At 37.8% G+C, this 13,831-nt stretch overlaps 1 protein-coding gene across 1 annotated transcript in view; it reads left to right on the top strand.

The window, feature by feature from the left end:
- LOC137618548 (uncharacterized) overlaps positions 1-13,831 on the top strand; it is a 243,436-nt gene that overhangs the window by 175,150 nt on the left and 54,455 nt on the right. Inside the window, exons 10-18 of the mRNA XM_068348706.1 lie at positions 1-92; positions 4,838-4,856; positions 5,022-5,209; positions 7,643-7,901; positions 8,426-8,640; positions 9,184-9,542; positions 10,907-11,072; positions 11,839-12,083; positions 13,052-13,799. The exon at positions 1-92 is cut by the window's left edge and continues 74 nt beyond it. Of these exons, the coding sequence (XP_068204807.1) occupies positions 1-92; positions 4,838-4,856; positions 5,022-5,209; positions 7,643-7,901; positions 8,426-8,640; positions 9,184-9,542; positions 10,907-11,072; positions 11,839-12,083; positions 13,052-13,799 (2,291 nt within the window). The remainder of the gene's footprint in view (positions 93-4,837; positions 4,857-5,021; positions 5,210-7,642; positions 7,902-8,425; positions 8,641-9,183; positions 9,543-10,906; positions 11,073-11,838; positions 12,084-13,051; positions 13,800-13,831) is intronic.

Here is a 13,831-nt window from a genome sequence, read left to right on the forward strand (position 1 = left end):
CGCTTCTGGAGCCCTGTACTGGCTGGGGGCCACTTCACAACCACATAGTTACAAGTGGCAGTGGAAGGACGGGTCCATTCTTAACACCACAAGTAAGTTAGGGTTGTTTATAGGTTGTTAAGGTTGTTATTTACAAGTTTTGAAGCTGTGCTAGGGAGGGTCACTGTACTGGCTGGGGGCCACTTCACAACCCCATAGTTACAAGTGGCAGTGGAAGGACGGGTCCATTCTTAACACCACAAGTAAGTTATGGTTGTTTTTAGGTTGTTAAGGTTGTTATGTATAAAAACTTTTGAAGCTGTGCTAGGGAGGGCCACTGTACTGGCTGGGGGCCACTTCACAACCCCATAGTTACAAGTGGCAGTGGAAGGACGGGTCCATTCTTAACACCACAAGTAAGTTGTGGTTGTTCATAGGTTGTTAAGGTTGTTATGTACAACAACTTTTGAAGTTGTGCTAGGGAGGGTCACTGTACTGGCTAGGGGCCACTTCACAACCCCATAGTTACAAGTGGCAGTGGAAGGACGGGTCCATTCTTAACACCACAAGTAAGTTATGGTTGTTTATAGGTTGTTACGGTTGTTATGTACAACAACTTTTGAAGCTGTGCTAGGGAGGGCCACTGTACTGGCTGGGGGCCACTTCACAACCCCATAGTTACAAGTGGCAGTGGAAGGACGGGTCCATTCTTAACACCACAAGTAAGTTAGGGTTGTTTATAGGTTGTTACGGTTGTTATGTACAACAACTTTTGAAGCTGTGCTAGGGAGGGCCACTGTACTGGCTGGGGGCCACTTCACAACCCCATAGTTACAAGTGGCAGTGGAAGGACGGGTCCATTCTTAACACCACAAGTAAGTTAGGGTTGTTTATAGGTTGTTAAGGTTGTTATCTACAACTTTTGAAGCTGTGCTAGGGAGGGCCACTGTACTGGCTGGGGGCCACTTCACAACCCCATAGTTACAAGTGGCAGTGGAAGGACGGGTCCATTCTTAACACCACAAGTAAGTTATGGTTGTTTATAGGTTGTTAAGGTTGTTATCTACAACTTTTGAAGCTGTGCTAGGGAGGGCCACTGTACTGGCTGGGGGCCACTTCACAACCCCATAGTTACAAGTGGCAGTGGAAGGACGGGTCCATTCTTAACACCACAAGTAAGTTATGGTTGTTTATAGGTTGTTAAGGTTGTTATGTACAACAACTCTTGAAGCTGTGCTAGGAAGGGCCACTGTACTGGCTGGGGGCCACTTCACAACCCCACAGTTACAAGTGGCAGTGGAAGGACGGGTCCATTCTTAACACCACAAGTAAGTTATGGTTGTATATAGGTTGTTAAGGTTGTTATATACAACCACTTTTGAAGCTGTGCTAGGGAGGGCCACATTAATGGCTGGGGGCCACTTCACAACCCCATAGTTACAAGTGGCAGTGGAAGGACGGATCCATTCTTAACACCACAAGTAAGTTATGGTTGTTTATAGGTTGTTATGTACAACAACTTTTGAAGCTGTGCTAGGGAGGGCCACTGTACTGGCTGGGGGCCACTTCACAACCCCATAGTTACAAGTGGCAGTGGAAGGACGGGTCCATTCTTAACACCACAAGTAAGTTACGGTTGTTTATAGGTTGTTAAGGTTGTTATATATAACAACTTTTGAAGCTGTGCTAGGGAGGGCCACCTATACTATGTTGGTTTGCTGTGGGCGATCAGATTAAAGTCTACTATCATCAATCCGTTCTGGCGAGCGTGGTGATGAAAATAGGCTAATCCCCAGGAGTGAATTTGACGTGTCTGAGGCCTTTTCCTGCTGTGGACTAGAAATGGATGTATTTGTTGTTGTTGTATATACAACAACTATCTCATATTTGCAAGAAATAGCCTTTTATTCTCTCTCTCTCTCTCTCTCTCTCTCTCTCTCTCTCTCTCTCTCTCTCTCTCTCTCTCTCTCTCTCTCTCTCTCTATCAAATTCAGAATCTGAAGTTATGATTTTCATTTTTGATATGGTATTTTGGTAGCTGAATAAAGACAGATAAACATACTGAAATTCTCTCTCTCTCTCTCTCTCTCTCTCTCTCTCTCTCTCTCTCTCTCTCTCTCTCTCTCTCTCTCTCTCTCTCAAATTCGTTGAAATCAACCGACGCCTCAATGTCTCCTGATAACTCGCGTCTGGCATCGCTGGTTATTTTCACCGTGGGAGTCATTGTCTGGGAAAAATTGTATCACTCCACACAAATGGTAATAGACTGGAAAGATAGTCTTGCGTTTCGAGAGAGCAAGAGGAAGTATGACTTGACTGTCATTCATCATAAAATAGGCTTTTATTCTATTAACTTTCTTTTGAAGTGGAGCGATTTAGGCTTTTATTAACTTTTTTCTGAAGTGGAGCGATTTAGGCTTTTATTAACTTTCTTCTGAAGTGGAGCGATTTAGGCTTTTATTTTATTAACTTTCTTCTGAAGTGGAGCGATTTAGGCTTTTATTTTATTAACTTTCTTTTGAAGTGGAGGATTTAGGCTTTTATTTCATTAACTTTCTTCTGAAGTGGAGTGATTCAAGCTTTTATTTTATTAACTTCTGGAGTGGAGCGATTTAGTCTTTTATTTTATTAACTTTCTTTTGAAGTGGAGTGATTCAGGCTTTTATTTTATTAACCTTCTTCTGAAGTGGAGCGATTTAGGCTTTTATTTTATTAACTTTCTTTGAAGTGGAGCAATTTAGGCTTTTATTTTATTAACTTTCTTCTGAAGTGGAGCGATTTAGGCTCTTATTTTATTAACTTTCTTTTGAAGTGGAGCGATTTAGGCTTTTATTTTATTAACTTACTTCTGAAGTGGAGCAATTTAGGCTTTTATTTTATTAACTTTCTTCTGAAGTGGAGTGATCTAGGCTTTTATTTTATTAACTTTCTTCGAAGTGGAGCGATTTAGGCTTTTATTTTATTAACTTTCTTCTGAAGTGGAGCAATTTAGGCTTTTGTTTTATTAACTTTCTTCTGAAGTGGAGCAATTTAGGCTTTTGTTTTATTAACTTTCTTCTGAAGTGGAGCGATTTAGGCTTTTGTTTTATTAACTTTCTTCTGAAGTGGAGCGATTTAGGCTTTTATTTTATCAACTTTCCTCTGAAGTGGAGCGATTTAGGCTTTTATTGTATCAACTTTCTTCTGAAGTGGAGCAATTTAGGCTGTTATTTTATTAACTTTCTTCTGAAGTGGAGCGATTTAGGCTTTTATTTTATTAACTTTCTTCTGAAGTGGAGCGATTTAGGCTTTTGTTTTATTAACTTTCCTCTGAAGTGGAGCGATTTAGGCTTTTATTTTATTAACTTCTGAGTGGAGTGATTTAGCCTTTTATTTTATTAACTTTCTTCTGAAGTGGAGCGATTTAGGCTTTTATTTTCTTAACTTTCTTTTGAAGTGGAGTGATTTAGGCTTTTATTTTATTAACTTCTGGAGTGGAGCGATTTAGGCTTTTATTTTATTAACTTTGTTCTGGAGTGGAGCCATTAGGCTTTTATTTTATTAACTTTCTTCTGAAGTGGAGCGATTCAGGCTTTTATTTTATTAACTTTCTTCTGAAGTGGAGCGATTTAGGCTTTTATTAACTTTTTTCTGAAGTGGAGCGATTTAGGCTTTTATTAACTTTCTTCTGAAGTGGAGTGATTTAGGCTTTTATTTTATTAACCTTCTTCTGAAGTGGAGCGATTTATGCTTTATTTTATTAACTTTCTTCTGAAATGGAGCGATTTAGGCTTTTATTTTATTAACTTTCTTTTGAAGTGGAGTGATTTAGGCTTTTATCTTATTAACTTTCTTTTGAAGTGGAGCGATTTAGGCTTTTATTTTATTAACTTTCTTTTGAAGTGGAGTGATTTAGGCTTTTATTTTATTAACTTTCTTCTGAAGTGGAGCGATTTAGGCTTTTATTTTATTAACTTTCTTCTGAAGTGGAGCGATTTAGGCTTGTATTTATTAACTTTCTTTTGAAGTGGAGTGATCTAGGCTTTTATTTTATTAACTTTCTTTTGAAGTGGAGCGATTTAGGCTTTTATTTTATTAACTTTCTTCTGGAGTGGAGCGATTTAGGCTTATATTTTATTAACTTTCTTCTGAAGTGGAGCGATTTTAAGTTGATGGGTCTATTTCGTGAGAAGAAACTTTGTTATTTTCACAGTAGATATAATCTGTAAGGGCTTGTAGCATGAACTAAAAAAGGTGGGACAATTAGAATATATGTTTTAACTCGTAGGTTTAAAGGTTGCTCATGAATGGCAGATGCAAGCAAAATTTTCAAGAAAAATTTGTTGTTTTCCGGTTAGTAAAAGTTGATTTTGTTAACTAAAAGGCTTTAGATTTCAAAGTAGTTGCTAGTATAAATGAATTTACTTTTTTGTGGCACCCAACATAAAAATCTAATTTTCATTTATTTGGTAGTTCACACAAGTTTATGTCAAATACGTTTAAACTTTCATCTCTTTTGAAAAACGAAAAGAAATTATATTAAAAATTTTGGGCCAAAATATTTTTATGGAGCATAAGCAATTGGGTTTTTTAATTCAATTTTATTTTTTATTACAGCAACTAATCACATTTGTATGAAATCCTCAGATAGAAATAGAAAAGTCTCAGTGTCCCCTCTTTTCAGCAAACTTCAGAAATTATGATAGTTTAACTCTTACGGATTCAGCAACCCCATATTTACATTCAGAAGGTAGAATTAATATAAAGAGAGTAGCATCATCTGCATAAAAATAGTAAAGTGTCCCCTCTTTTCAGCAATTTTTAGAAATTATGATAGTTTAACTCTTAAGGTATTGAGCAGTTCTATATCTACATTCAGAAGATAGACTTAATACAAAGTGAGTAGCATCATCTGCATCTGTAACTAGCTTGGCTTCTAGGCCAAACCACATTATGCTTATATAGTATGAAATGTAATGTGCCAAGTTCATTGCCCTAAGGAACACCACATATTAAATTCCTACTTTGACCAAGAACTCAATCCTGAACCCTCCTTATTACAGAATTCACCGGACGAATGGAAGGGCTTCACATGTCAGGAACAGCCTCCAAGGATACGCTTTGCTTAAGTCTTCAGGAGATGTCGACGGTGGCGCCAAATCGTTCGCGGCAGTCCACCAACCACCTCTATCTCTGGCTGCTCATCACTGCGACATGTTTGGAGGATACGTCTGCTCTAGGAAAGTTCCAGGTGAGAAGCTTCTTTGGGAAGGTGTGGTTGAGTAGTTTATTCGGTACTGCAAAGTAAGTTTAATTGAAAAAAGACTATTCCTTAAATTCCATGAATTTTTTGCTTTTCATCCATATTAATTTCATGGATTTTTAACCGTATTTGACATGTTTTAATTATCAATCAAGATTGAAATTAGAGACAAGATTTTTCTGTGGTTTTTCTTACTACTTTGCCAGCAAAGATCGTCTTTTAGTTACTTATTTTTTATAGATACTGTAGAAGTTTAGATTGGATATTTTAAGGCTTGTTGATGATATATATTTCAATTGGTTTTCGTTCAAGTGTTTTAAGGGAAAATGCATTTTATTCTTCAATACTGCTCTGTAAGTGGATTTATCTGAAGAGGATCACACAGTCTTGCAAGTTGATGCTATTATGAATTAACATCTCTTCAAGAAAATGTTTGTCTTCCATTTGGGCTGACCATCTACATCCATCTCTCTCTCTCTCTCTCTCTCTCTCTCTCTCTCTCTCTCTCTCTCTCTCTCTCTCTCTCTCTCTCTCTCTCTCTTTCTCTTTCAGATTCAGAATCTGAAGTTATGAATTTCATTTTTAATATGGTATTTTGATAGCTAAACGAAGACAGATAAACATACTGCAATCTCTCTCTCTCTCTCTCTCTCTCTCTCTCTCTCTCTCTCTCTCTCTCTCTCTCTCTCTCTCTCTCTCTCTCTCTCTCTCTCTCTCAGATTCAGAATCTGAAGTTATGATTTTCATTTCTAATATGGTATTTTGATAGCAAAATGAAGACATAAACATACTGTAATTCTCTCTCTCTCTCTCTCTCTCTCTCTCTCTCTCTCTCTCTCTCTCTCTCTCTCTCTCTCTCTCTCTCTCTCTCTCTCTCTCTCAGAACGACAAAGGAATAGAATTCTTTTAAGAACTAAACAAATAGAAAGTTGCAGACTCAACTATACTACTCCATCTGCTTCTCTTCTCCCCATCTTCATCTTATATGCTGATGGACAACCAAATGGTTCAAATGCAAGATCAAAGAAATGAAAGATTGAAGTTCGAGAGCCTAATGCACATATCGGGGGCCTCAAACTTATGGGAAACAGACCTCTTAGATGTTTTTTTCTGCCTTTTTGGACGATGTTTCCGTTTGATCTTTTTGGGCGACCATATACCCTCTTTGGACAGGTTTAGAATTGAGTAGAATATAGGGAATAAGGAGCGTCCGTATGCCTTATTTGAACATGGGTAGAATGTAGAGAATGAGGAGCGTCCGTACGCCTTATTTGAACAGAAGTAGAATATAGAGAATAAGGAGCGTCCGTATGCCTTATTTGAACAGAGGTAGAATATAGAGAATAAGGAGTGTCCGTATCCCTTATTTCAACAGAAGTAGAATATAGAGAATAAGGAGCGTCCGTATGCCTTATTTAAACAGAAGTAGAATATAATGAATAAGGAGCATCACTATGCCTTATTTGAACAGAAGCAGAATGTAGAGAATAAGGAGCGTCCGTATGCCTTATTTGAACAGAAGTAGAATGTAGAGAATAAGGAGCGTCCGTATGCCTTATTTGAACAGAAGTAGAATGTAGAGAATAAGGAGCGTCCGTATGCCTTATTTGAACAGAAGTAGAATATAGAGAATAAGGAGCGGCCGCATGCCTTATTTGAACAGAAGTAGAATATAATGAATAAGGAGCATCACTATGCCTTATTTGAACAGAAGTAGAATATAGAGAATAATGAGTGTCCGTATGCCTCATTTGAACAGAAGTAGAATATAGAGAATAAGGAGCGTTCGCATACTTTATTTGAACAGAAGTAGAATATAGAGAATAATGAGTGTCCGTATGCCTTATTTGGACAGAAGTAGAATATAGAGAATAAGGAGCGTCCGTATGCCTTATTTGAACAGAAGTAGAATGTAGAGAATAAGGAGCGCCTGTACGCCTCATTTGAACAGAAGTAGAATGTAGAGAATGAGGAGCATCCGTATGCCTTATTTGAACAGAGGTAGAATATAGAGAATAAGGAGCGTCCGTATGCCTTATTTGAACATGGGTAGAATGTAGAGAATGAGGAGCGTCCGTATGCCTTATTTGAACAGAAGTAGAATATAGAGAATAAGGAGCGTCCGTATGCCTTATTTGAACAGAAGTAGAATGTAGAGAATAAGGAGCGTCCGTATGCCTAGTTTGAACAGAAGTAGAATATAGAGATTAACGAGCGTCCATATACCATAGGGTTGTAGCTTAGCAAATAATAATAATGATAATAATAATAATAATAATAATAATAATAATAATAATAATAATATCCTATTTAAACATGGGTATAATTGAGCAGACTGTAGAGAATTTTTTTTATTGTACGATTTTTCAAGAAATGTTTCATGAATGAAAATAATTTCTTTATCAATTTCCTTTTGAACAGAACCCCCAGCTGCCAAGAACATCCTAGTAACAGGTTACGGAGGAAACCTAACCACTCTTGGCTATCCTTCCTTGTACCCCAACAACTTGCACCTGACCATCACTCTTCGCGGACCTCCGAACTCGCGGTTGGTCATTACCTTCTCGAAAATAGATCTAGAGTACCAGGAAGATTGTCTCTACGATTATTTGGGCCTCCAGAGTGGGCCCCAAGATTCTATGGTGAGGTATTGCGGTCGGCATCTCAAGGATATGGACAGGTGAGTTGTATTAGCTTGAATATTTGGCATCGTGATGCCTAGTTAAGTGCCAGATGTCATTAAGTGGGAAAATGAAGTTTAGTTCATTCTTTTCAGGATACAATTATACAAATATGGTTATTTTTTATACTTTTTAATGTCAATCAATTATTTATGTTTACCTAAGTGTATAAATAGTCACCTAGAATCTAATAAAAAGTACGTTTTAACCCTCTGAGTATCTGATGACGTCTGATGACGCTATTGGTGCATCATTCGTTCATGTAGCAATATTGAAAAGTTTATTCAGCTTCTATAATGCAATTTGCTGTTTCTTTTTATCTTATTCATTTGTTAGTTACAGTACAAAACGTCAATATAAGTAGGTTGACGCATGACGTCAGTACTCACCGTAAAAATGTTTGTAAGTCACAAGCCTGATAGCTATTTTATCACAGCTGGGATTACCTGAGCAACGATTTCTAGAAATATAACATTCTATTGGATCAAAATATAGATAACTGACTCAAGAATGCCATTTCCAGGTTCGAGTACGTCTCCAGAGACAACGAAGCTGTGGTAACCTTCCACTCTGACTGGTCAGTGGTGGGGGCGGGAGTTATGGGACGCTGGCGAGTCGTCGACATGTCGTCCTGCCCCCACCAGGAATTACGTCAACCACAAGGAGTCATTACTTCCCCCAACTTTCCCTACTTCAATCTGGACAACATCCACTGCACAACAACGATCAAGGCCTCTGGTAAGGCATAATTGAAAGCGCCATACTCCGCTTGTGAAGCTTGTGCTTCTAGAAGCTTACCATTGGCTGTAGGAGAAAGTGTTTCTTTAGATCATCTCATAATATCTATTCCTATCTGGTTACTTTTAATTAAGTAGGAGATATAGGTTTCTATCCAAGTGCTTTCTTTTTTGTCAATCATGAGCACTTAGAATTTTCAAGTGACCAGTTTATATTTTGTCAATTTTAACCGTTCCTTCTATGTAATCCTATTGAAGAAGACTCCTAAAGCTTCATCTTTTGGTAAAGATTGCATACTGTGCTTTAATTTACCTTTTCAATGTTTAAAGTTAATCCCTTTTGGTTATGTATTTCCATTTAAGTTGTTGATACAATGCTTCTATTGATGCTAGTTCTATATATGTTTAGAAATTGGAAAGCTGGGATAAAATCTTATACAGTAATTTCATGTTATCTTATTCTCCAATGAATAAGTTTCCCTGGTAGGCATTTATTATATGATATTTGCACTGAATAAAATGCTTTTTCTCATCCGCATAACAGCGAATGAAAGAATATGGCTGCAGTTCCAAATGTTTGAGGTGGGTGCAAAAGAACCCATTCCAGGAGATGAGATAGAGCCAGCATCAGCGCCATCTTCGTCGTCAACTGATACTAATGAAGCCGACCAGCCGGCCCCAGTCGCTCAGAGGATTTTTGCAACTCCTCTTCCTCCGTTTGATAACCCTCTCTCTTCAGCATCATCTTCATCCCTCCCATCATCTGCAAATAACACTCATCCCAGTCGTAGATTCACCCGTGCTATTTCAACAACGATCGACACTTCTCAGCCTCAAAACACCAACAGTATTATCAATGGGAAGAACACAGCGAACCAGAAGTGCCAAGATGATTATGTTGAGGTAGGTTTTTAGGTGTTCAGGTTACCATATCTTGCTTTTTCATTGTTAAGGTCAACATAACTTAAAGATCTGCTTACATTTCATCATTTTTATATGAAATATAGTATCATGAACCTACAGAAGAATGATTCTAGTAAGACAACGTTTCAAGACTATCTTACCAGAGTTGTAATCAGTCATATGATTATTATTTGTAGTATGTGAAGTCATAGGAGGTGTATTGACATATATTAAACGAATTTTTGTAATATAAATAACAGTTTTAAGTGAAATTTCTCGTTATTTGAAATGGATTCACATAAACTACCAAATCACAGCCCTAGACTTTCCTAGTACTGAATTTGATTGAATGTTATGACTGTAAATGAAATGTGAAAGTTGGAGTAAAGTTCAACTACATAATGTTATTTCATGTAACTTCTTTCATAGGTTGCTTGTATCAAAATATTTTATCAGCTGGTCATAGAACAAGATTGGGAGAAATTGCATAATTCATTTGCAACGTTAGAAGACTTTCAGATAGTCTTAGGTTATATAAGCGTCTAGGTAAATTTTTTGTTAAAATTAATATTAGACAGCCATGAGATTTAAGAAGAGGGTAAATTTACAGATAAGGATTACAGGAATGTATTTAAAAATTTATTAAGTTTATTATTTGGAATGAAAGTAAACATATTGGCAGTCTGCAATTTAATAATGTTGCTAATTGTAACCCATGAAATTGGTGAAACTGACTTCTGTTGGCAAGAAACTGATGTGATAATATTAATGAAGACTCTCAAGTATGAGAAACCAAAAGTATTGAAAGAATTGAAGACCATAGAGAAAGAAAGTTGACTTTCCACTGCCTCAGAAGGGCATCATTTAATATTACAATCACATTTAAATACGCGAACACGTACAGTTAGACACAGGGGTCCCTGGCACACCTCACTCCGAAGAAGTGCATCCTGTCGCTCCCTTACTTTGCGTAGAGTAACCAAAGTAAGCATATGGCTGGGTGGACTTATTCAGAGCAAGGTGTACTAGACATTCTTGCATCCAAATGTACTTATGTATATACTTGTGTTACTTGCATATATAAGTTATATACACAAGACTGTCTATGTCAGGTGATTCTTGGTGAGGGAGTAGGAGAGTCCTACTAGTTATATACATAAGACTGTCTATTTAAGGTGATTCTTGGCGAGGAAGTGGGAGAGTCCTACTAGTTATATACATAAGACTGTCTATTTCAGGTGATTCTTGGCGAGGGAGTGGGAGACCCCTACTAGTTCTATACATAAGACTGTCTATTTCAGGTGATTCTTGGCGAGGAAGTAGTAGAGTCCTACTAGTTATATACATAAGACTGTCTATTTCAGGTGATCCTTGGGGAGGGAGTGGGAGAGTCCCTACGCTTATGTGGTGCTGTGTCTAAAAGGGAGGTTCAGCGCCTGTCCTACGTGTCCTATGCATCGACTCTCACAATTGTCCTTCATACTACTCACAGAGGCGGAGGCAGAGGATTCCAGGCAACCTATCTTATGGGTAAGTCAAGATATTATGTAACTGTAGATGTTCCTGGTATTTACCAAACAAAATGTGAACTGTACTGGTAAAGGGCTGGTTGGGAACATTTCTTTCACTACTGGTCTTGATATTGCATGTCCCCTGCTGGTGGACAGGTAGCAAGCCCAGAGCTACTGGCCAGGTGGCGGGCGAGTTGAACAATAATCGTCTCTTGGTAATACAGCAGCGGTATTTAAGGACGTTTCTCGAAGATGCCTTTTAGTTGTAACATTAAAAACTAAAGTTAAATCTTGTGTTATTATAATATTCGGAAAATGGCATTTGTAAATGGGGAAAGTTCTTGGTGAATTCCAATACTAAGTACAGAAAGAAATTGTGATATAGACAATCCAGTTGAAAAAAAAAATTGTGGAAAAATACAATTGGTATTTATTTAGTCAGATCATAGTCCCATATTCCTTTAAGCTATGCAGATCTGTATAGCTGAGCGAGATTGAATGCTGAGGTATGCTTCAGGTGAGTTTCAGATGCTTCAGGGCCTCTTGGCTATTACAGTACAATTATAACATGCTAGCCTTGCATTCGTGTGGACAACAGATAATCCTCGGCTCACCCCATGTGTTTAAGTTGTTTATGGGTAGGTTACTGCTGTCTGACATTCTGATGAAACTGAAACTTAATACCTTTCATTTCTATTGGAAATGTGTCGCTTGTTCATAAATTTATGAATACTGTTACACAAATATATAGAATGTGTATCACAAACAGCCGTCTTATATTGCAGGAACAAAGTTTACCCAGCGCACAGTTCTTCAACTGGGAACTCAGAAAATATCAAGAGAGGACGTCGGTATCCCTGGTGAGGAAAATGCTGTCTCTTTGGGCACTGTCCATTCCCTTAACTTCCCTTTGGCTCCAGCACCTGGTGTCGTTCTCACTCATCAGCTGTTAGCACCGTCTGGGCACCAGCTTCACCTGCGCATTCATAATATTGGTGTTTTGGCCACACCTGAGAGGCCTTGCCAGCAGGTAATGTAGTTGGTCTGAATATACGTTTGAGTCCATAGAGAGGCACCGATGCCTTTTCTAAGCTTAGTTCATGTATATCATATGTATATTTTTACGGAAAGTACAAGCTGAGATCTTATTATGTCAGCTTTTTTTTTTTTTTTTTTTTTTTTTTTGCATTCTGAATATTTCTGGCCTAGCTTTATGTTTAGCTAAATATGCGTAGGTGTGTTGGATGTCTGGAAAATGTGAGTAACTAAGCCTTTTGATATCCTATTTTAATATGAACAGTTTATATCATTCTTACCCTAGCTTATAGTTCACTTAGTATTGCAAATTAGACACCTAGATAAGAGCTGGTATTTGAGCTACATCTCCTTTTGATATGTGGTAAACAGTAAAGGGCAGTGAGTGCAAGGCTTATTTCTAGTACATTTAGGCTAACTTTGTATTGTTTTTATTTTATCAGTCTATCTGATCTTCAAAGATATTAACACTACACTGAATTCCAAATCATACTAGGCATTATTATTATTATTATCATCATCATCATTATTAACTAAGCTACAACCCTAGTTAGAAAAGGGCTTCAAACTGCATAAATTTATAAAGCCATGTAGTAATAGATTACAGTGCAGGTAATATTTTGCTTTGGAAAATACAGAAAAAAATATATCCCATTGCTGAAAAATGGACCAGTAAGCTAAGAGCATTGCCTGCATATTTCCCTCCAAATTTTATCCATTTATGCACATTAACATTTTGTAAAATTTCTATTACTACCATCAAGTTTTGTTAAACTCCATTTTTTGTTCGTTATTTCTTGGGTGTCTTGATATAAAAATGTACTTTATGGTATTTCAAATGCAACCTATAAATTTACCTAAATTGTATCAACCCTTAAATTCAAGGGTTTACCATCTACTAGATTTTGATTGTATTTGTTTAGAATCCACAACAGAATTGTGAATTCTTTTCCTTACTTGCAGGATTACGTTGAAGTAGAGGACTGGTATGCTGGAAAGAATGGCACCGTATGGACAATATGTTCAGTTGATCGTAGCTCCAGACATGAGATATCAATCCATTCTATCTTCAACTCCCTTATTCTGAGAGAAGTTCATCTTGACCAGAGGGAATCTACAAAATCCAAAGATGATAATGTAGTAGAAAAGGATAAGCTACAGGGACCATTATCATCATTATTATTATCATCATCATCGTTATTATCATCCTCCTCATCATCATCCTCATCATCATCTTCCTCCTCCCCTTCAGCATCATCATCTTTTGTAAACATGCACACATCTAGCTCCCAGGCTCCTTCATTTTCAGCTTTTAGGGGCTTGGGTCCTCCGCTGTCTTTCTTCAGCGGCGAATTGAAGTCTGCTTCACAGCGTTTCATATCTTACTCAATCCTCGACGCCTTGTCATCGTCATCAGATACAATGAAATTCGGCACCACCCAAAAACCTGCCGACGGTGCCTCGGCAAACCCTACGCCCGATACCGTTGACGTGGGCACCCCAACATCTCGTCCGAAGATATCGCCTAACTCTATCATTTCCCCTTCTCTGGATTCGTGGTCTGAGAATGAGCCTCACCGATTAGGACCAGTTTCTGCTTCGTCGTCGTCGTCATCATCAGCTCCATTAATGCCGTCCAACTCTCTACCCAACAAAAGTTACTTGGCGTCGTCAGTGGCATATTTCAGTGCAACGTATGAAGTTCATAAAGGTTAGTTGAAGGAGTGAGAATGTTTTCCATTT

Source organism: Palaemon carinicauda, chromosome 24 (assembly GCF_036898095.1).
Source record: "Palaemon carinicauda isolate YSFRI2023 chromosome 24, ASM3689809v2, whole genome shotgun sequence".
Classification (NCBI taxonomy): Eukaryota; Metazoa; Arthropoda; class Malacostraca; order Decapoda; family Palaemonidae; genus Palaemon; species Palaemon carinicauda.